Below are 19,637 nucleotides of genomic sequence, written 5' to 3'. Positions count from 1 at the left end.
CCATGTGAAAATGTAACCATGTGAAAATGTAACCATGTAACAATGTAACCATGTCAAATGTAACCATGTAACCATGTCAAAATGTAACCATGTCAAATGTAACCATGTCAAAATGTAACCATGTAAAAATGTAACCACGTCAAAATGAAACCATGTCAAAATGAAACCACGTAACAATGTAACCATGTCAAAATGTAACCATGTAACAATGTAACCATGTAACCATGTCAAATGTAACCATGTCAAAATGTAACCGTGTCAAAATGTAACCGTGTAACCATGTCAAAATGTAACCATGTAACAATGTAACCATGTCAAATGTAACCATGTCAAAATGTAACCACTTAACAATGTAACCATGTCAAATGTAACCATGTCAAAACGTAACCATGTCAAAATGTAACCATGTCAAAATGTAACTATGTAACAATGTCAAAATGTAACCATGTAAAAATGAATTTAGATACTCATCTCTCCTTGCCGTGGATTTATTAGTTATTATTAGTTATTATTAGTTATAAGAACTACGAAGATGATAGCATTTACAACAGTGTCTGAATAATTCACTACTGAATTTGCGAAGCAGATTTTTCAGTCGATTGAGGCCAGCAATTAGGAAGCCAAACTCCATTCCCCATTCCCTCTCCCTGCTCTACCCCTAAACATACCTATCCCCCCAGGCAGTGAATAATCCTCTGTATAATCTCGGTTAACCCAGAACTAAAGTCTCATGTAATTGGTCAGCTGCTTGTCCATACATGTTAAGAGGAGGGATTGAGAGATGCTAAAGCGAAATGCGGAACCGGACTGAGGAGCTCCACCTTGTCTCTTTGCAAGTTGCGGCTGGAATGTCCCCTCCCTTTCCAAAATTCGAAAGATGCTACACACCTGCGAAATCGTGATTTGTCCAAATAACCAGTGACGAAAACCCCGAACACCGGAACTACTGCAGCTCATTGTCCCACGCATCCCATTCCTTCCCCACAGATTCTACGGTACCTGTTCTGTTTATGTAGATCTGTCCACAAGAGGTTATTCTCTATCCCACACACAATCGGCGCTAAGACATCCCACCCATACTAGGAGAGCAGACCTGCTTAACAAGAGAGATAAATGAGGAGGAACTGGGCCAATCATCCTTCTCTTTCTCCTACCAGTCTGACTGACAGATGCCTATATCACTGGTCCTTTTGTGTCACACATTTCGAGGTCCCAACCTCCTTTCGCGGAAGGCCCCATTGTCTTTTTGACTTCCATTGTCCCCCTAGGTGAGATTATGTTGTGCCTCTGCCACAGACAGCCACACACAACACAGGAGTGACAGGGGATGGCAGCGAGACAAGATGACAGGTGACACAGTTAGGCGTTAGAGACGTGGTACCAACAACATTCCTCTGTCACCCTGCCAGGATCTGTCCTCCATCCTCAGAACTGGACGGTCAAAAGGACCCTTCATATCACAGGAAGATAACGATGAGACCCAGAATACATTGAGACAAGTGAAAGGGTGAAAGGGAAAAGTTTTTTTTTTTTTTTTAAGGGCTAAATGGAAGAACGGGGCATTGTTCCCATTCAGGAATTGATTATAGTGGTTTACATAAGCTGTCCATTATGTCATGTTGAACCAGAGTGACTCTGCTTTCGTGTTAGTCTCTTTGTACGGCCTGCTGGTTCACATGAGTTTAAAGTACCCTGCTACTATTGTACTGCTGCTGTTTATAAAAGGTGCAGCTTACCGATCACTGCACCTGTACACAGCCCATCTGTAAATAGCACACCCAACTACCTCATCACCATATTATTAATAACCCTCTTGATCTTTTGCACCCCAGTATCTCTACTTGCACATCATCATCTGCACATCTATCACTCCAGTATTAATGCTAAGTTGTAATTATTTGCCTCTATGGCCTATTTATTGCCTTACCTCCCTACTCTTCTACATTTGCACACACTGTACATAGATGTTTCTATTGTTTTATTGACTGTACGTTTGTTTATGTGTAACTCTGTGTTGTTGTTTTTGTCGCACTGCTTTGCTTTATCTTGACCAGGTTGCAGTTGTAAATGAGAACTTGTACTCAACTGGCCTAGCTGGTTAAGTAAAGGTGAAATAAAACAATTATAGTAATCTTTGATACAGTTGAAGTCAGGAAGTTTACATACACTTATGTTGGAGTCATTAAAACTCGTTTTTCACTTATAATTCACTGTATCACAATTCTAGCTTTGAAAATTCCAGAAAATTATCTCATGGCTTTAGAAACTTCTGAAAGGCTAATTGACATCATTTGAGTCAATCGGAGGTGTACCTGTGGATGTATTTCAAGGCCTACCTTCAAACTCAATGCCTCTTTGCTTGACATCATGGGAAAATCAAAAGAAATCAGCCAAGACCTCAGAAAAAGAAATTGTAGACCTCCACAAGTCTGGTTCATCCTTGAGAGCAATTTCCAAATGCCTGAAGGTACCACGTTCATCTGTACAAACAATGGTATGCAAGTATAAACACCATGGGACCACGCAGCCGTCATACCACTCAGGAAGAAGATGCGTTCTGTCTCCTAGAGATGAATGTACTTTGGTGCGAAAAGTGCAAATCAATCCCAGAACAACAGCAAAGGACCTTGTGAAGATGCTGGAGGAAACAGGTACAAAAGTATCTATTTCCACAGTAAAACGTGTCCTATATCGACATAACCTGAAAGGCCGCTCAGCAAGGAAGAAGCTACTGCTCCAAAACCGCCATAAAAAAGCCAAACTACAGTTTTCAACTGCACATGGGAACATAGATCGTACTTTTTGGAGAAATGTCCTCTGGTCTGATGAAACAAAAATGGAACTGTTTGACCATAATGACCATCATTATAATTGGAGGAAAAAGGGGGAAGCTTGCAAGCCGAAGAACACCATCCCAACCGTGAAGCACGGGGGTGGCAGCATCATGTTGTGGGGGTGCTTTGCTGCAGGAGGGACTGGTGCACTTCACAAAATAGATGGCATCATGAAGAAATGAAAATGATGTGGATATATTAAAGCAACATCTCAAAACATCAGTCAGGAAGTTACAGCTTGGTCGCAAATGGGTCTACCAAATGGCATACTTCCAAAGTTGTGGCAAAATGGCTTAAGGACAACAAAGTCAATGTATTGGAGTGACCATCACAAAGTCCTGACCTCAAATCCTATAGAAAATTTGTGGGCAGAACTGAAAAAGCGTGTGCAGCAAGGAGGCCTACAAACCTGACTCAGTTACACCAGCTCTGTCAGGAGGAATGGGTCAAAATTCACCCAACTTATTGTGGGAAGCTTGTGGAAGGCTACTCGAAACGTTTGACCCAAGTTAAACAATTTAAAGGCAACGCTACCAAATACTAATTGAGTGTATGTAAACTTCTGACCCACTGGGAATGTGATGAAAGAAATAAAAGCTGAAATATATCAGTATATCAGTGTATCAGTGTGTCAGTGTATCAGTGTGTCAGTGTGTCAGTGTATCAGTGTGTCAGTGTATCAGTGTGTCAGTGTGGCAGTGTATCAGTGTATCAGTGTGTCCGTGTATCAGTGTATCAGTGTATCAGTGTGTCAGTGTATCAGTGTGTCAGTGTGTCAGTGTATCAGTGTGTTATTGTGTTAGTGTATCAGTGTGGCAGTCTATCAGTGTGGCAGTGTGTCAGTGTATCAGTGTATCAGTGTGTCAGTGTGTATCAGTGTATCAGTGTATCAGTGTATCAGTGTGTCAGTGTGTTAGTGTATCAATGTGTCAGTGTGTCAGTGTATCAGTGTGTCAGTGTGTCAGTGTGTCAGTGTATCAGTGTGTCAGTGTATCAGTGTATTAGCAGTAACTTGTAAAAGTGTTTTCCCAGTGTTCTGCTTTTATTTCTGTGACTTCTGACATCCCAATATTCCCTTTTTAGATTATGTTGAGGAGTAAATCTTTTCGGAATAAATTACAATTCATTTATTAAACTCAAACCGAATTATACAATTAGGGCGGCAATTTAGAGAGAGACACTGGATTTCCGTAAACCCGGGATAACCTCCTAGTGAGAGAGGACTTGATGGTTCAGTATGTCTGGAATTATAACCAGATGTGTGCCGAAGGCAACAAGATGCTTGCACCCAAGCCCAAAATGTTGACGCAGGATTTCAGAAATTGAAATTGTCATTAGGGGTTCACCTAATTTCCCCGCAGCTGATTAAATAATTGTTTATGTAATGGAGGTGCTCCTGCATATTACTTAAGTGAATTAAATGCCATTTATTTTCAAGGGCTTTGTCTATTAGCACTTGTTTTCGACCACATGCTTTCTCTCTCTCTCTCTCTCTCTCTCTCTCTCTCTCTCTCTCTCTCTCTCTCTCTCTCTCTCTCTCTCTCTCTCTCTCTCTCTCTCTCTCTCTGTCTCTATCTATCTCTCTCTCTCTGTCTCTCTCTCTGTCTCTCTCTCTCTCTCTCTCTCTCTCTCTCTCTCTCTCTCTCTCTCTCTCTCTCTCTCTCTCTCTCTCTCTCTCTCTATCTATCTCTCTCTCTCTGTCTCTCTCTCTGTCTCTCTCTCTCTCTCTCTCTCTCTGTCTCTCTCTCTCTCTCTCTCTCTCTCTCTCTCTCTCTCTCTCTCTCTCTCTCTCTCTCTCTCTCTCTCTCTCTCTCTCTCTCTCTCTCTCTCTCTCTGTCTCTATCTATCTCTCTCTCTCTGTCTCTCTCTCTGTCTCTCTCTCTCTGTCTCTCTCTCTCTCTCTCTCTCTCTCTCTCTCTCTCTCTCTCTCTCTCTCTCTCTCTCCATCTCTTTCTATACATCTCTCTCTCTTTCTCTCTTTCTCTCTCTCTACATCTCTCTCTCTCTTTCTCTCTACATCTCTTTTTCTCTCTCTTTCTGTCTCTCCCGCTCTCTCTCTCTTTCTCTCTCTCTCTCTACATCTCTCTCTCTCTCTCTCTCTCTCTCTCTGCCTCCCACAATCCTGTCAGTAATCCGTAATTATTTAGATGTAAGCCTCTTGTGTGATTAGCATCACTGTTACAGGCTTTGGTTTTTGGATTTTAGCACGTATAACTTGTTAGCACGTAGGGCGCACCGTGCTGGCCAAATGCTGGCCCAGGTGCTATGTAAGAGTGGCTGGCCCAATGCTCCAGGTGTCTTGATAGGTGTGGAGGGTCCTTAATCTGATTTAGTTTTGCTCCACCTTTTTGGTTTGCTTCCCGTCTTTAAGTTTGGTGTGGGTTTTTGTTTTGTTTGCCTCTTCTAGGGCAACTTTGGTGGGCGCTCATGGTGGGTGTCTTTTAGGTCCCAGTTGTTGTTGCTAGTCAGCTTTTCAGTGGAAACCCCCACGAGTATCCCCACCTGTTTCGTTTTGGTTGTTGGTCAGTGACTCTTTTTTTAGTTCCCCCTTCTGTTTGAGCGACACTATTTGGTTTTCTTGCTGGGGAACGTAACAAACAAGCAGTCTCACTTATGTGGTACTCTGTGCTGCATTCCTATGAGCACACAGTCTCCTAGCTGTATCTGTTTTACTCTAACCCAGTTTAAATGAGGTTTCAGGAGCAAAGTGTTATGGGAAAATGACGAGTAAGAAAGAGAAATGCAGTGGGTTTAGCAAAGGGACAGTGTCACATATAACTATTGTTGTTATTATTATTATTAGTGTTATTATAATTATAATAACACTTATTATTATTCTTTGATATGGTAGCTGTTACTCAGCTACTATCAAATAAAATAAAGTTGTATTTGTCACATGCGCCTAAAACAACAGGTTACCGTGAAATGCTTACTTACAAGCCCTTATTGGCTAAATACCTGAAATGTACTTTTGATTCTAATTGAAATGAAATGAAATTAAGTTCCATCCTTCCTGTCACCTCATGATGAAGTGTTGGGCAGTATGACAGGCTGTCACCTCATGATGAAGTGTTGGGCAGTATGACAGGCTGTCACCTCATGATGAAGTGTTGGGCAGTGTGACAGGCTTTCACCTCATGATGAAGTGTTGGGCAGTATGACAGGCTGTCACCTCATGATGAAGTGTTGGACAGTATGACAGGCTGTCACCTCATGATGAAGTGTTGGGCAGTATGACAGGCTGTCACCTCATGATGAAGTGTTGGGCAGTATGACAGGCTGTCACCTCATGATGAAGTGTTGGGCAGTATGACAGGCTGTCACCCCAGGTGGGTGTTTAGTCCTCGCCCACCTGGAAGCCCTGGTGTAGTGGGAACAAACCCAATAAATAAATACATGTCATTAAGGCCCCAATACCTAATTACCCAGCATTCCCCTCACCGGGAGGATGGAATGAGTGGGAGGCGTCTCCAGGAACGCCAATGGAACACAAGGCATTAATAATCAATCACAGACCAAGAATGCACATGCAACACCTACGGTAGCGACGGTGCAGAACGCTGTAGGAGTCATTTATCATTGGCCCGTGGACTAATAATATGACCTGTTCATGCTTATTTTTGCTCTGGTGTTTCTATGTAGTTTCTTGCAGTTTGCTGTGCAGGGAATATCACACTTGGAACTCAGATAGTTCAAGTATTCACTAGAAGTTTTGGCAAAGTGTTGTAGTGTATTGTCGGAATACGTGTTGAAGGCTGGCGTCGTGTCATATTTGGTTGGAGGTGGAGGCTTTTCCCAAAAGGCTGAATCCCAGGTACAGTAAGTCCATAGAAATGTAATCTCTGGTGAACTCATGGATACACTTCATGGCTGACAGTCTACACATTATGGCATTATTGACTTGAATGGGGAGGTCCGTTCTGTATATTATATTTCTATGGCAAAGTCACACAGCAGCAGCACCTCCACCACCACTATCTCCACCACCTCCACGACCACCTCCACGACTGCCTCCACCATCTCTTCACTATCATCACCACCACCACCTTCACTTCCACCTCCCCCACCTCCTCCACCACCACCATCTCCACCACCTCCACCACCACCTCCACGACTGCCTCCACCATCTCTTCACTATCATCACCACCACCACCTTCACTTCCACCTCCCCCACCTCCTCCACCACCACCATCTCCACCACCTCCACCACCACCTTCACTTCCACCTCCACCACCTCCTCCACCACCACCATCTCCACCACCTCCTCCACCACCACCATCTCCACCACCTCCTCCACCACCACCACCATCTCCACCACCTCCTCCTCTACCACCACCACCTCCACCACCTCCGCCTCTACCACCACCTCCACCACCTCCTCCTCTACCACCACCACCTCCTCCTCTACCACCACCACCACCATCTCCACCACCTCATCCTCTACCACCACCACCACCATCTCCACCACCTCCTCCTCTACCACCACCACCACCACCTCCTCCTCTACCACCACCTCCTCCTCTACCACCACCACCACCACCTCCTCCTCTACCACCACCTCCACCACCTCCTCCTCTACCACCACCATCTCCACCACCTTCTCCTCTACCACCACCTCCACCACCTCCTCCTCTACCACCACCACCTTCATTTCCACCACCACCACCTCCTCCACCACCACCACCTCCTCCTCTACCACCACCTCCTCCACCGCCACCATCTCTACCACCACCACCACCATCTCCACCACCACCTCCTCCACCACCACCACCACCTCCTCCTCTACCACCACCTCCTCCACCGCCACCATCTCTACCACCACCACCACCATCTCCACCACCACCGCCTCCACCTCCACCACCAAAGATTCTAGGATTTATTATTGGGATTTATCAAACTGTAGCACACAACATATCTGCATATTTTCATTGGTTAATGGTAGTCTACTATTGAATGAGTGATTGGTTAATGGTAGTCTACTATTGAATGAGCGATTGATAAATGGTAGTCTGCTATTGAATAAGTGATTGGTAAATGGTAGTCTGCTATTGAATAAGCGATTGATAAATGGTAGTCTACTATTGAATGAGCGATTGGTAAATGGTAGTCTACTATTGAATGAGCGATTGGTAAATGGTAGCCTATTATTGAATGAGCGATTGGTAAATGGTAGTCTGCTATTGAATAAGTGATTGGTTAACAGCAGTCTACTATTGAATGAGCGATTGGTAAATGGTAGTCTGCTATTGAATAAGTGATTGGTAAATGGTAGTCTACTATTGAATGAGCGATTGGTAAATGGTAGTCTACTATTGAATGAGCGATTGGTAAATGGTAGCCTATTATTGAATGAGCGATTGGTAAATGGTAGTCTGCTATTGAATAAGTGATTGGTTAACAGCAGTCTACTATTGAATGAGCGATTGGTAAATGGTAGTCTGCTATTGAATAAGTGATTGGTAAATGGTAGTCTACTATTGAATGAGCGATTGGTAAATGGTAGCCTATTATTGAATGAGCGATTGGTAAATGGTAGTCTGCTATTGAATAAGTGATTGGTTAACAGCAGTCTACTATTGAATGAGCGATTGGTAAATGGTAGTCTGCTATTGAATAAGTGATTGGTAAATGGTAGTCTACTATTGAATGAGCGATTGGTAAATGGTAGCCTATTATTGAATGAGCGATTGGTAAATGGTAGTCTGCTATTGAATAAGTGATTGGTTAACAGCAGTCTACTATTGAATGAGCGATTGGTAAATGGTAGTCTACTTTTGAATGAGCGATTGGTAAATGGTAGCCTATTATTGAATGAGCGATTGGTAAATGGTAGTCTGCTATTGAATAAGTGATTGGTTAACAGCAGTCTACTATTGAATGAGCGATTGGTAAATGGTAGTCTACTTTTGAATGAGCGATGGGTAAACGGTAGCCGGCTATTGAATGAGCGATTGGTAAATGGTAGTCTACTATTTGTTGTGTAGCAATTTAAACCAGTTATGTCAGAAAATGAGAGACATGTCCTGCTATATGATTATGATTTAGGCCTATATAATAAAAGTAAAATAAACATATTAGACGACATGCTGATAGGTGATCTCCTTACCAACGACAAATGCATCTGTTTTTTTATTAGTCCTATGGTTTTATTAGCCATTATTATAATTTCCGTGCATCAAACACCTTCCATTTCCCCCAAACGAACAATAAGCCTATTTGCTTGCAATGCAGTTGGTCACCCTTCTAGAAGATGTGCTCACGCATGGTCTGAGATTCGCATGGAGAGAAGCACACTTTTCCGTCAAGTTAAACATTTATAAATACCAACCTTGGAGGAAAAACTGAAGCACGCAAGGTTCAGAGTCATGTGTGTGTGCACGCACCTTTGATAAATGAGGTCCCTGGAAGCTCAAATCAACCAGAATCAGAGTTTTTGTTCAACATACGCTAACTATCAGATGCATATTACTCCTTGTGTATTTAGTGTTCTTCATACTCTTCTGAAATACCTACATGCTTGTTTTCATGTAAATATGTAGTGGTGTTAGAGGCCTCTTGTAGTTTTCTCTTGCTATCTTTTATGTATAACGTGTCTCTATTTGACTGAGTAGATCTCGTTGCCTGATCTATTGATTACAGTTCAGCAGGCCGCTGTTGCTGGTTATTAATTGCAGGTTGAGCCGCGCTCCGCTCGTTGTAATATGTCACATCAGTTCACCTAGGACCGAGCTCCACCGCTGCCTGCCGCAATCACTGAATGAAGCGAGACCATTTCACTTGGAAGACATTATTGTATATAACCATGCCTCTGAGTGATTTACTACGTATCTACAGACCACACATTGTATTGTATTTACTTTTTGGCATTGGCTCTGGTTAGTGTTTATATGGTGGCCAAAAGTATGTTTACAATGCACTACAAGTCTTAACTGCTGTATGTTGTCCAGAGATGAGGGATAAGGGATGCATGTTGCGAGAAGAGAAATAGGATTGCTATCAGTTCGAGCTGTGTGTAACCTGTAAACATTTACACTCCCCAGCTGTTGGAAGTGTCTGTGACTATAGGCAACACGTGTGAGTCATTTGGCTGAGGGAATCAGGGTTCGGGACCTGAGCCTGGGGGGGGGGGGTGATGGTGGGGGGGGGGGGGGAGAAAACACAGAGACGATGATGGGAACCGTGTTTGGCTTGTAACACTAGAACAGAATAGGAAAATAATAAATCAATCAATCATACCACACCTGTCATTCCCACCATGTGGCAACCACATAAAAGCTCCTTGGGATTGAGAAAATGTATGTTCAGGGGGGCTTCCAGCTTTCTTCTGTGGTACTAGTCTAAGCATTGATCCTTACCATAGATTAAGGAGGAAGGAAAGGGGGATACCTAGTCAGTTGTACAACTGAATGTATTCAACTGAAATGTGTCTTCCTCATTTAACCCAACCCCTCTAGATTAACACATTCTTTGTTAGTCATTTTTATACATTTTCTAAGCAATCCACTAAGAGAATCGTTCAAATTTTAGAGTAATGGACCATGTATTTCATTTTAACAAGTAATGATTTGTAATTGTTAGATAGATATAAATGTTAGATTAAGTTATGACACTTACATTTAGTATTTGTGAATGAAATGTTAAATGTATTTTCACACTTAAGAATACTGAATGTTGCATCTGGGGGGGGGGAATGTTGCATCTGGGGGGGGGGGAAATGTTGCATCTGGGGGGGGGGGGGATGTTACATTTGGGATTTCAGTTTTAATCTGACAGGATGACAGCGTTGTTTTACCCAGCCTTCCTGGCGATTGGAACATAAGCAGCAGTGCGGAGCGTGAATTGACAGAGCAACTTTACACCTGCTGGTAGCACACTAAAAACATTTATCCATGTCATTAAATTATTGCCGTAATTTTGACCGTGCTACCGTCCCCTCATTCCTTTTCCCTTGTTTTTATTTTCCTTGTATCTATGATTAATGTCTGATGTCAAACGTTAGAGTGAGCAGGCATCAGCAAACGCAAGATCATAGAGGGCCCTCCAATAGCGCTCTCATCTGGATGGGAAAATTACCCTATAGGGAACTGGCTACTCACCAGAACGTTTGACTGATGTATTGTGAAACACCCGATGAATCAAGTACCCTTTCTCTGCCAAGAAAGCTCTCTGGCCTTCCAGCCAAAATTATGTCCACGGAAAAGCTTTCCGTTCTAAATGTATCGGAAGAGAATTAGGAGCATTGTATTATTCTGGCAGGTAGAACATGGCTCCCTGAAGTTAAATAAATGTCACTGATTCTATGAGGCCAAATGGCTTTTACAGGCCCCCTAATCTAGATCATGCCAGTGTAGCTGCGGATCACATGCAAGGCAGGACCGCTTGTTCAATTCCCATGTTCTGCACTTGATAAGGTCATGCACTCCCAATGATTCATTATTGGTTTTCTGTACTTGCATTATGGATCAGCACATTTGTTATTTAATAGGCTTTTTAAAATATTTAGGTTAAGGAGAGAGTAAAACAGAAAATACTTTCAAACTATCGAAGAGAAAATATTAGAAACAGTTTCCAAATGTGAATATTTTAGAAAATAGCCTCAGAATGGCTTCCTACGCAATCGATGGCACACATGAAGATTGTACAATCAACATGAGGCTGCTAAAAAAAGGTCTGGTCCTCAGCTTGTCATGGTGATGCAGGCGATGAAGGCTGATCTCTGTCTAGTGAAAGACAACCAGTGGTTGGACTCATTAATCAGTCTAAAGTTAATTAGTGAGAGAATCAGCTGGGTTCTATTAATCACTGCCCAAACTGACCTTCTGATTGTACTGTGTGTGTGTGTGTGTGTGTGTGTGTGTGTGTGTGTGTGTGTGTGTGTGTGTGTGTGTGTGTGTGTGTGTGTGTGTGTGTGTGTGTGTGTGTGTGTGTGTGTGTGTGTGTGTGTGTGTGTGTGTGCGTGCGTGTGTTTGTGTGACTTCTTTCTCCGCCTTTTTCTTCTCTCTTTCCGTTTACCCGTTTGTCACTTACTCACTCTCTCTCTTTTGATTTGGTTTTCAGAGACGTCGAGGCTCGGGGGTGTTCTGTGCCAACTGTCTGACCACCAAGACCTCTCTGTGGAGGAAGAATGCCAACGGGGGATATGTGTGCAACGCGTGTGGCCTCTATCAGAAGCTCCACTCGGTAAGGTTGGGGGGGGGGGGGGGGGGCTAGGAAAAACCCAGGAGGGAGTATGTTTACGTATGTGTATGTGTGCATGTGCCAGAGAGAGGGGAGTAACCTGCCACACCACACCAGCCCAACCACTAAAATAAAATGGTGGTTAAGTAAATCAAATCGACAGGTGTAGACCTTACCGTGAAATGCTTCCTTACAAGCCCTTAACCAACGATGCAGTTTTAAGAAAATAAATAAACTAAAGTTAAATTAAATAACACTAATAAAATAACAATAATGAGGCTACAGTGGGGAGTATTTGATACACTGCCGATTTTGCAGGTGTTCCTACTTACAAAGCATGTAGAGGTCTGTAATTTTTATCATAGGTACACTTCAACTGTGAGAGACGGAATCTAAAATGATCTAGATTAGGGTTTCCGGGATGATTGTGTTGATGTGAGTCATGACCAGACTTTCAAAGCACTTCATGGCTACCGACATGAGTGCTACAAGGCAGTAATCATTTAGGCAGGTTACCTTCGCTTTCTTGGTCACAGGGACTATAGTGGTCTGCTTGAAACATGTATGTATTTCAGACTCGGTCAGGGAGAGGTTGAAAATGTCAGTGAAGACACGTGCAAGTTGGTCCGCGCATGCTCTGAGTACACTTTCTGGTAATCCTTCTGGCCCTGCGGCCTTGTGAATGTTGACCTCTTTAAAGGTCTTGCTCACATTGGCTACTGTGATCGTGATCACACAGTCGTCCGGAACAGCTGGTACTCTCATGCATGCTTCAGTGTTGCTTGCCTCGAAGCGAGGTAGGCTTCCGTCACTGGGCAGCTCGCGGCTGAGTTTCACTTTGTAGTCCGTAGTAGTTCGCAAGCCCTGCCACACCGACGAGCGTCAGAGCCGGTGTAGTATGATTCAATCTTAGTCCTGTATTGATGCTTTGCCTGTTTGATGGTTTGTCTGAGGGCATAGCTGGATTTATTATACGCGTCTGGATTAGTGTCCCACTCCTTGAAAGCGGCAGCTCTAGCCTTTAGCTCGGTGCGGATGCTGCCTGTAATCCATGGTTTCTGGTTGGGTTATGTACGTATGGTCACTGTGGGGACGACGTCGTCGATGGACTTATTGATGAAGCCGGTGTCTGAGGTGGTATACTCCTCAATGCCATTAGATGAATCCCGGAACATATTCCAGTCTGTAATAGCTAAACAGTCCTATAGCGTAGCATCCATGTCATCTGACCACTTCCGTATTGAGCGAGTCACTGAGACTTCCTGCTTTAGTTTCTGCTTGTAAGCAGAAATCAGGAAGATAGAATTATTGTCAGATTTGCCAAATTGGGGGGGGGGGGCTTTGTACTCGTCTTTGTGTGTGGAGATTTGGGACTTGTCTGGGAGCAACATTATCTCCTTCCTGTCAGACTCATTAAAGATAAAATCTTTGTCGTGTTCGAGGTGAGTAATCGCTGTTCTGATATCCAGAAGCTCTATTCGGTCATAAGAGACGGTAGTATCAACTTTATGTACAAAATAAGTTACAAACAATTAGGAAAGAAACTCACAAAATAGCACAATTGGTTAGGAGCCCATAAAACGGCAACCATCCCCTCCGGCGCCATTCCTTGATAAGTGTTAGCAGGACACTGTAGCTGTTCCACCCTGTCCACCCCACTTCCTCCCTGGGTGACCGGTGCGCCTCTCAGGGCCTGGGGGAGGATGGGATAAGTGGGTCCACTGTGCCCTCTAACCCCTAAAAGCTGAAACCCCCATAAAGTTCACACATGCTCCTCTCACAGATATGCAGGCTTACCCATCATATGTCTATCAGTGAAGGCTCCTCAGAGGAGGACCATTCTACTCAGTGATATCATTTTCTTTTTTAGATATAGTGAAACAACAAAAGTATTTTTTAGATAAACCTATACTAAATATATTCACGTCATAAAATAAATTATTAAATCAAACTGTTTTGTGATGAAGGTCTACAGTAGCCTCAACAGCACTTTGTAGGGTAGCACCATGGTGTAGCTGGTGGAGAGCTGTTTTCTGTCCTCCTCTGAGTACATTGACTTCAATACAAAACCTAGGAGGCTCATGGTTCTCGCCCCCTTCTATAGACTTGCACAGTAATTATGATGACTTCCGGAGGACGTCCTCCAGCCAATCAGAACTTTTGCAGCATGAACTGACATGTTGTCCACCCAATCAAAGGGTCAGAGAATGAATCTAATACTATTTTTCTGGATTTGTGAGTATCTTCCTAATACTGCTCTGCATGCATTAGTTGGTGTTTTACGCTGTACACGGAGGATGTTTTTGTAGAATTACTATTTTGGTGTTTGTTCCATTTTGTGAATTCTTGGTTGGTGAGCGGACCCCAGACATTACTACCACAAAGGGCAATGGGTTCTATAACCGATTCAAGTGTTTTTAGCCAGATCCTAATTGGGATGTTGAATTTTATGTTCCTTTTGATGGTGTAGAAGATCCTTCTTGCCTTGTCTCTCAGATCCTTCACAGCTTTGTGGAAGTTACCTGTGGAGCTGATGTTTAGGCCAAGGTATGTATAGTGTTCTGTGTGCTCTAGGGCAGCGGTGTCTAGATGGAATTTGTGTTCCTGGCAACTGGACCTTTTTTGGAACCCTGTTATTTTTGTCTTACTGAGATTTACCGTCAGGGTTCAGATCTGGCAGAATCTGTGCAGAAGATCTAGGTGCTGCTGTATTCCCTCCTTGTTTGGGGACAGAAGCACCAGATCATCAGCAAACAGTAGACATTTGACTTCAGATTCTAGTAGGGTGAGGCCGGGTGCTGCAGACTGTTCTAGTGCCCTCGCCAATTCGTTGATATATATGTTGAAGAGGGTGGGGCTTAAGCTGCATCCCTGTCTCACCCCCGGCCCTGTGTAAAGAAAGGTGTTTTTTGCCAATTTTAACCGCACACTTGTTGTTTGTGTACATGGATTTTATAATGTCATATGTTTTTTCCATCAATTTGTAAAGCAGACTCTCATGCCAAATTGAGTCAAAAGCTTTTTTGAAATCAACAAAGCATGAGAAGACTTTGCTTTTGCTTTGTTTGTTCAGTCAATTAGGGTGTGCAGGGTGAATACGTTGTCTGTCGTACGGTAATTTGGTAAAAAGCCAATTTGACATTTGCTCAGTACATTGTTTTTACTCTCTCTCCCTCTCTCCCAATCCGTTCACACATTCACTTAGTCAAAAGCTGTGACCTCGTGCTCTCGATCTCTCTCAGTCCCGCTCTCTCTCCTCTCTCTCTCTCGCTCTCTCCCCCATCTGTTCACACATTCACTCAGTCAAAGGCTGTGACCTTGCTCGCTCGCTTCTCTCTCTCTTTTCTCTCTCTCTTGCTATCTCTAGCTATCTATTTGTCTGTCTGTCTGTCTGTCTGTCTGTCTGTCTGTCTGTCTGTCTGTCTGTCTGTCTGTCTGTCTGTCTGTCTGTCTGTCTGTCTGTCTGTCTGTCTGTCTCTCTCTCTCTCTCTCTCTCTCTCTCTCTCTCTCTCTCTCTCTCTCTCTCTCTCTCTCTCTCTCTCTCTCTCTCTCTCTCTCTCTCTCTCTCTCTCTCTCCCTACATTCACTCTTTCCCTCAGTCAAAGGCTGTGACCTCGCTCGCTCGCTCTCTCCTCTCTCGCTCTCGCTCTCGCTCTATCTCTAGCTCTCTATCTCTCTCTCTCTCTCTCTCTCTCGCTCTCCTAATCCGTTCGCACATTCCCTCATTCAAAGGCTGTGACCTCACCTTGTGGTGACACTGATGCAGAAAGAGGCATCATGGGAATGTAACATGGGAACGTAAGGATCATAATGATGTACAGTAGATATGCCTCTATCCATTTGGGGTTGTGCTCAGTGGAATTTGTCATTGAAATGGGAGTTAGATTTTAGTAAAATGATGGAAAGTCCTTTTTTTGTGGACTTGAAATTGAGGATGAGATGGCTCAGTATTTTAGATTAAATGTGTAGTTTGTTTCTCTCTCCCGAAGAGATGTCCATTGTGTTACGGACTTCATCATGTTATTCTGAAATAAGTCAACGTACTTAATCATTGAAGGACTTTACAACTGGTCCTATCTATACTTCTTTTAGAGTTCATTTTTGGTTTTGAATACACAAGCTGTAGATTATTTTATTAAACCACCATGGGCTGGAACTTTCCAAGACATACTGCTCAATGCTCTTTGAAATTAAATAGTGTCTGGGCAAACATATGGGTAAGCAAATGTGACATCATGTGAGGAATTACCGCTCAGAAACAAGAAGGCCTTTGTCTGCGCACTTCACTCATTTTGATGTTTAATCTCAGTAATTCAGTTATGACTCGGGTAGAGTCCACAGAGTCCGCCAGTCCTTTTAAGCCCAGTGTGCAGTGTTCTAGACTGTGTTGCCCGGCCTGAAGGCGACTGGGCCGACTGCCTGGGTGGCGGGTGGATCTATACAGGAGGCTCCCTGAGTCGGTGTGGTCGACTGGGCCAGAGAGAGAGCGACAAGCTTCAGAGAGCCCTTTCACTGGCCAGGCCACATGGTGGTCTAAACCAGCTCCAGACCAGCAAACCAGGCCTACCACAGTGAAAGAGATGGAGAGAGAGAGAAAGAGAGAGAGAAAATTGACAGAGGGAGAGAGACGGAGGGTGAAAGAGAGAGACAGGCTCCAGAGAGCCCTGTTACAAGAGGTCCTTTCACTGGCCGGGCCACCAGGTGGTCTAAACCAGCTCCAGACCAGCAGACTAGGCCTACCACAGTCAAAGAGAGAAATAGAGAGAGAAATAGACACAGAGAGAGAGAGATGGAAAGAATTAATTTAAAAAACTGAGCAAACTAGAATGCTATTTGGCCCTAAACAGAGAGTACACAGTGGCAGAATACCTGACCACTGTGAATGACTCAAACTTAAGGAAGCCTTTACCTATGTACAGACTCAGTGAGCATAGCCTTGCTATTGAGAAAGGCCAGCGAAGGCAGACCTGGCTCTCAAGAGAAGGTTATGGCTATGTGCACACTGTCCACAAAATGAGGTGGAAACTGAGCTGCACTTCCTAACCTCCTGCCCAATGTATGACCATATTAGAGACACATATTTCCCTTAGATTACACAGATCCACAAAGAATTAGAAAACAAACCCAATTTTGATAAACTCCCATATCAACTGGGTGAAATACCACAGTGTTCCATCATAGCAGCAAGATTTGTGACCTGTTGCCACAAGAAAAGGGCAACCAGTGAAGAACAAACAGCATTGTAAATACAACCCATTTTTTATTATTTTCCCTTTTGTACTTTAACTATTAGCACATCGTTACAATACTGTATAAATACATAATATGACATTTGAAATGTCTTTATTCTTTTGGAACCTCTGTAAGTGTAATGTTTACTGTATTGTTTATTTCACTTTTATTTATTATCTACTTCATTTGCTTTGGCAATGTTAACATATGTTTCCCATGAGAATAAAGCAATTGGATTGCGAGAGAGAGAGAGGGAGAGAGTTTTTCCAGAGATCACACACTCTCCTGACCCTTGTTACGTTAGATAGAACCTCACTCACTGTAGACTTCCTGTAGGTAGCTCGGCACGGCTGGGGTTTTGTGTTATGAAAGATTGTGTGAAAAGAAAGATTGTGTGTCTCTGTGTATCGTATCTTATGTTTAAGTAACACATGCAAATTATACATTTTGAAGCATTGATTGAAAAACTTTACGTGTCGTAATGTTCTTATAACTGATACAGATTAGTGCTTATTATATAGCAATACAGATGTAAGATCTTAATTTGATCACTATTTTCTTTCTGACAATTTTATTGCACAGCAGAAATTGCAAACTTGTAGTGTATTTGAATTTTAAAAGGCTTCTAAAGTTTGTAATTTCCACTTTGAGATTTCAGACTTGATTTGTCCTCCCTACAAAAATGTCCATTAATTATAATCCACATAATAAATTATATTTCAGTTCCTGCTGGATTATTTTCCTGCTGTAGCAAACTGGCTCACATTAAGATCTGATATCTGTATATATTATGTTTGTGCACCAGCATAATTTCTTATTTTTATGATTCACTATTAAGTTGTTGTTACAGCAATCCACCATTAGACATGTTGGAAATGACTGTGGTTGACGCCACTCTCACTCAGACTGCATCCCCAATAGCACCCTATTCCCTATATATATATATCCCTATATATTGGGGATACAACTCACTGATACTCTGCTCATCTGTGACTCTGGTCTCTGGTCTCCTCTTGATATGAATGTCTTCTAGTTATGTGTTGCTAGTTGTTACTTCTCCTAGCTAAACTCAGCAAAAAAAGAAACATCCCTTTTTCAGGACCCTGTCTTTCAAAGATAACTAATAAAAATCCAAATAACTTCACAGATCTTCATTGTAAAGGGTTTAAACACTGTTTCCCATGCTTGTTCAATGAACTATAAACAATTAATGAACATGCACCTGTGGAACGGTCGTTAAGCCACTAACAGCTTACAGACGGTAGGCAATTAAGGTAACAGTTATGAAGACTTAGGACACTAAAGGGGCCTTTCTACTTACTCTGAAAACACACACCAAAAAAATGCCCAGGGTCCCTGCTCATCTGTGTGAACGTTCCTTAGACATGCTGCAAGGAGGCATGAGGACTGCAGATGTGGCCAGGGCAATAAATTGCAATGTCCGTACTGTGTTTCGCCTAAGACAGCGCTACAGGGAAACAGGACGGACAGCTGATCGTCCTCGCAGTGGCAGACCACGTGTAACAACACCTGCACAGGATTAGTACAACCAAACATTACACCTGCGGGACAGGTACAGGATGGCAACAACAACTGCCCAAGATACACCAGGAATGCACAATTGGGATGAATTTGCGGGATGAATTTGGAGGTGTAGGGTCCGCATTGTCTGGGGCGGTGTGTCACAGCATCAGCGGTCTGAGCTTGTTGTCATTGCAGGCAATCTCAATGCTGTGCGTTACAGGGAAAACATCCTCCTCCCTTATGCGGTACCCTTCCTGCAGGCTCATCCTGACATGACCCTCCAGCATGACAATGCCACCAGCCATACTGCTCGTTCTGTGCGTGATTTCCTGCAAGACAGGAATGTCAGAGATCTGCCATGGCCAGTGAAGAAGATAAATTACTTGGAGAGGATTCTAATTAATGACTTGGAGAGGAGAGGATTCCAATAAATACCTTGGAGAGGATTCTAATAAATGTCTTGGAGAGGATTCTAATAAATGACTTGGAGAGGATTCTAATAAATGTCTTGGAGAGGATTCTAATAAATGACTTGGAGAGGATTCCAATAAATACCTTGGAGAGGATTCTAATAAATACCTTGGAGAGGATTCTAATAAATGTCTTGGAGAGGATTCTAATAAATGACTTGGAGAGGATTCTAATAAATGACGTGGAGAGGATTCTAATAAATGACTTGGAGAGGAGAGGATTCTAATAAATGACTTGGAGAGGATTCTAATAAATGACTTGGAGAGGATTCTAATAAATGACTTGGAGAGGATTCTAATAAATGACTTGGAGAGGAGAGGATTCTAATAAATGACTTGGAGAGGATTCTAATAAATGTCTTGGAGAGGATTATAATAAATGACTTGGAGAGGAGAGGAT

At 43.0% G+C, this 19,637-nt stretch overlaps 1 protein-coding gene across 1 annotated transcript in view; it reads left to right on the top strand.

The window, feature by feature from the left end:
* The window catches only part of LOC139555243 (zinc finger transcription factor Trps1-like), a 246,275-nt gene that overhangs the window by 205,759 nt on the left and 20,879 nt on the right, over nt 1–19,637 (top strand). The window contains exon 6 of the mRNA XM_071368884.1: nt 11,892–12,014. Coding sequence (XP_071224985.1) covers nt 11,892–12,014 — 123 coding nt within the window. The remainder of the gene's footprint in view (nt 1–11,891; nt 12,015–19,637) is intronic.

Source organism: Salvelinus alpinus, chromosome 26 (genome assembly GCF_045679555.1).
Source record: "Salvelinus alpinus chromosome 26, SLU_Salpinus.1, whole genome shotgun sequence".
Classification (NCBI taxonomy): domain Eukaryota; kingdom Metazoa; phylum Chordata; class Actinopteri; order Salmoniformes; family Salmonidae; genus Salvelinus; species Salvelinus alpinus.
Note: the sequence above shows the minus strand (reverse complement) of the source record. Positions and strands in the feature narration are given on the sequence as shown.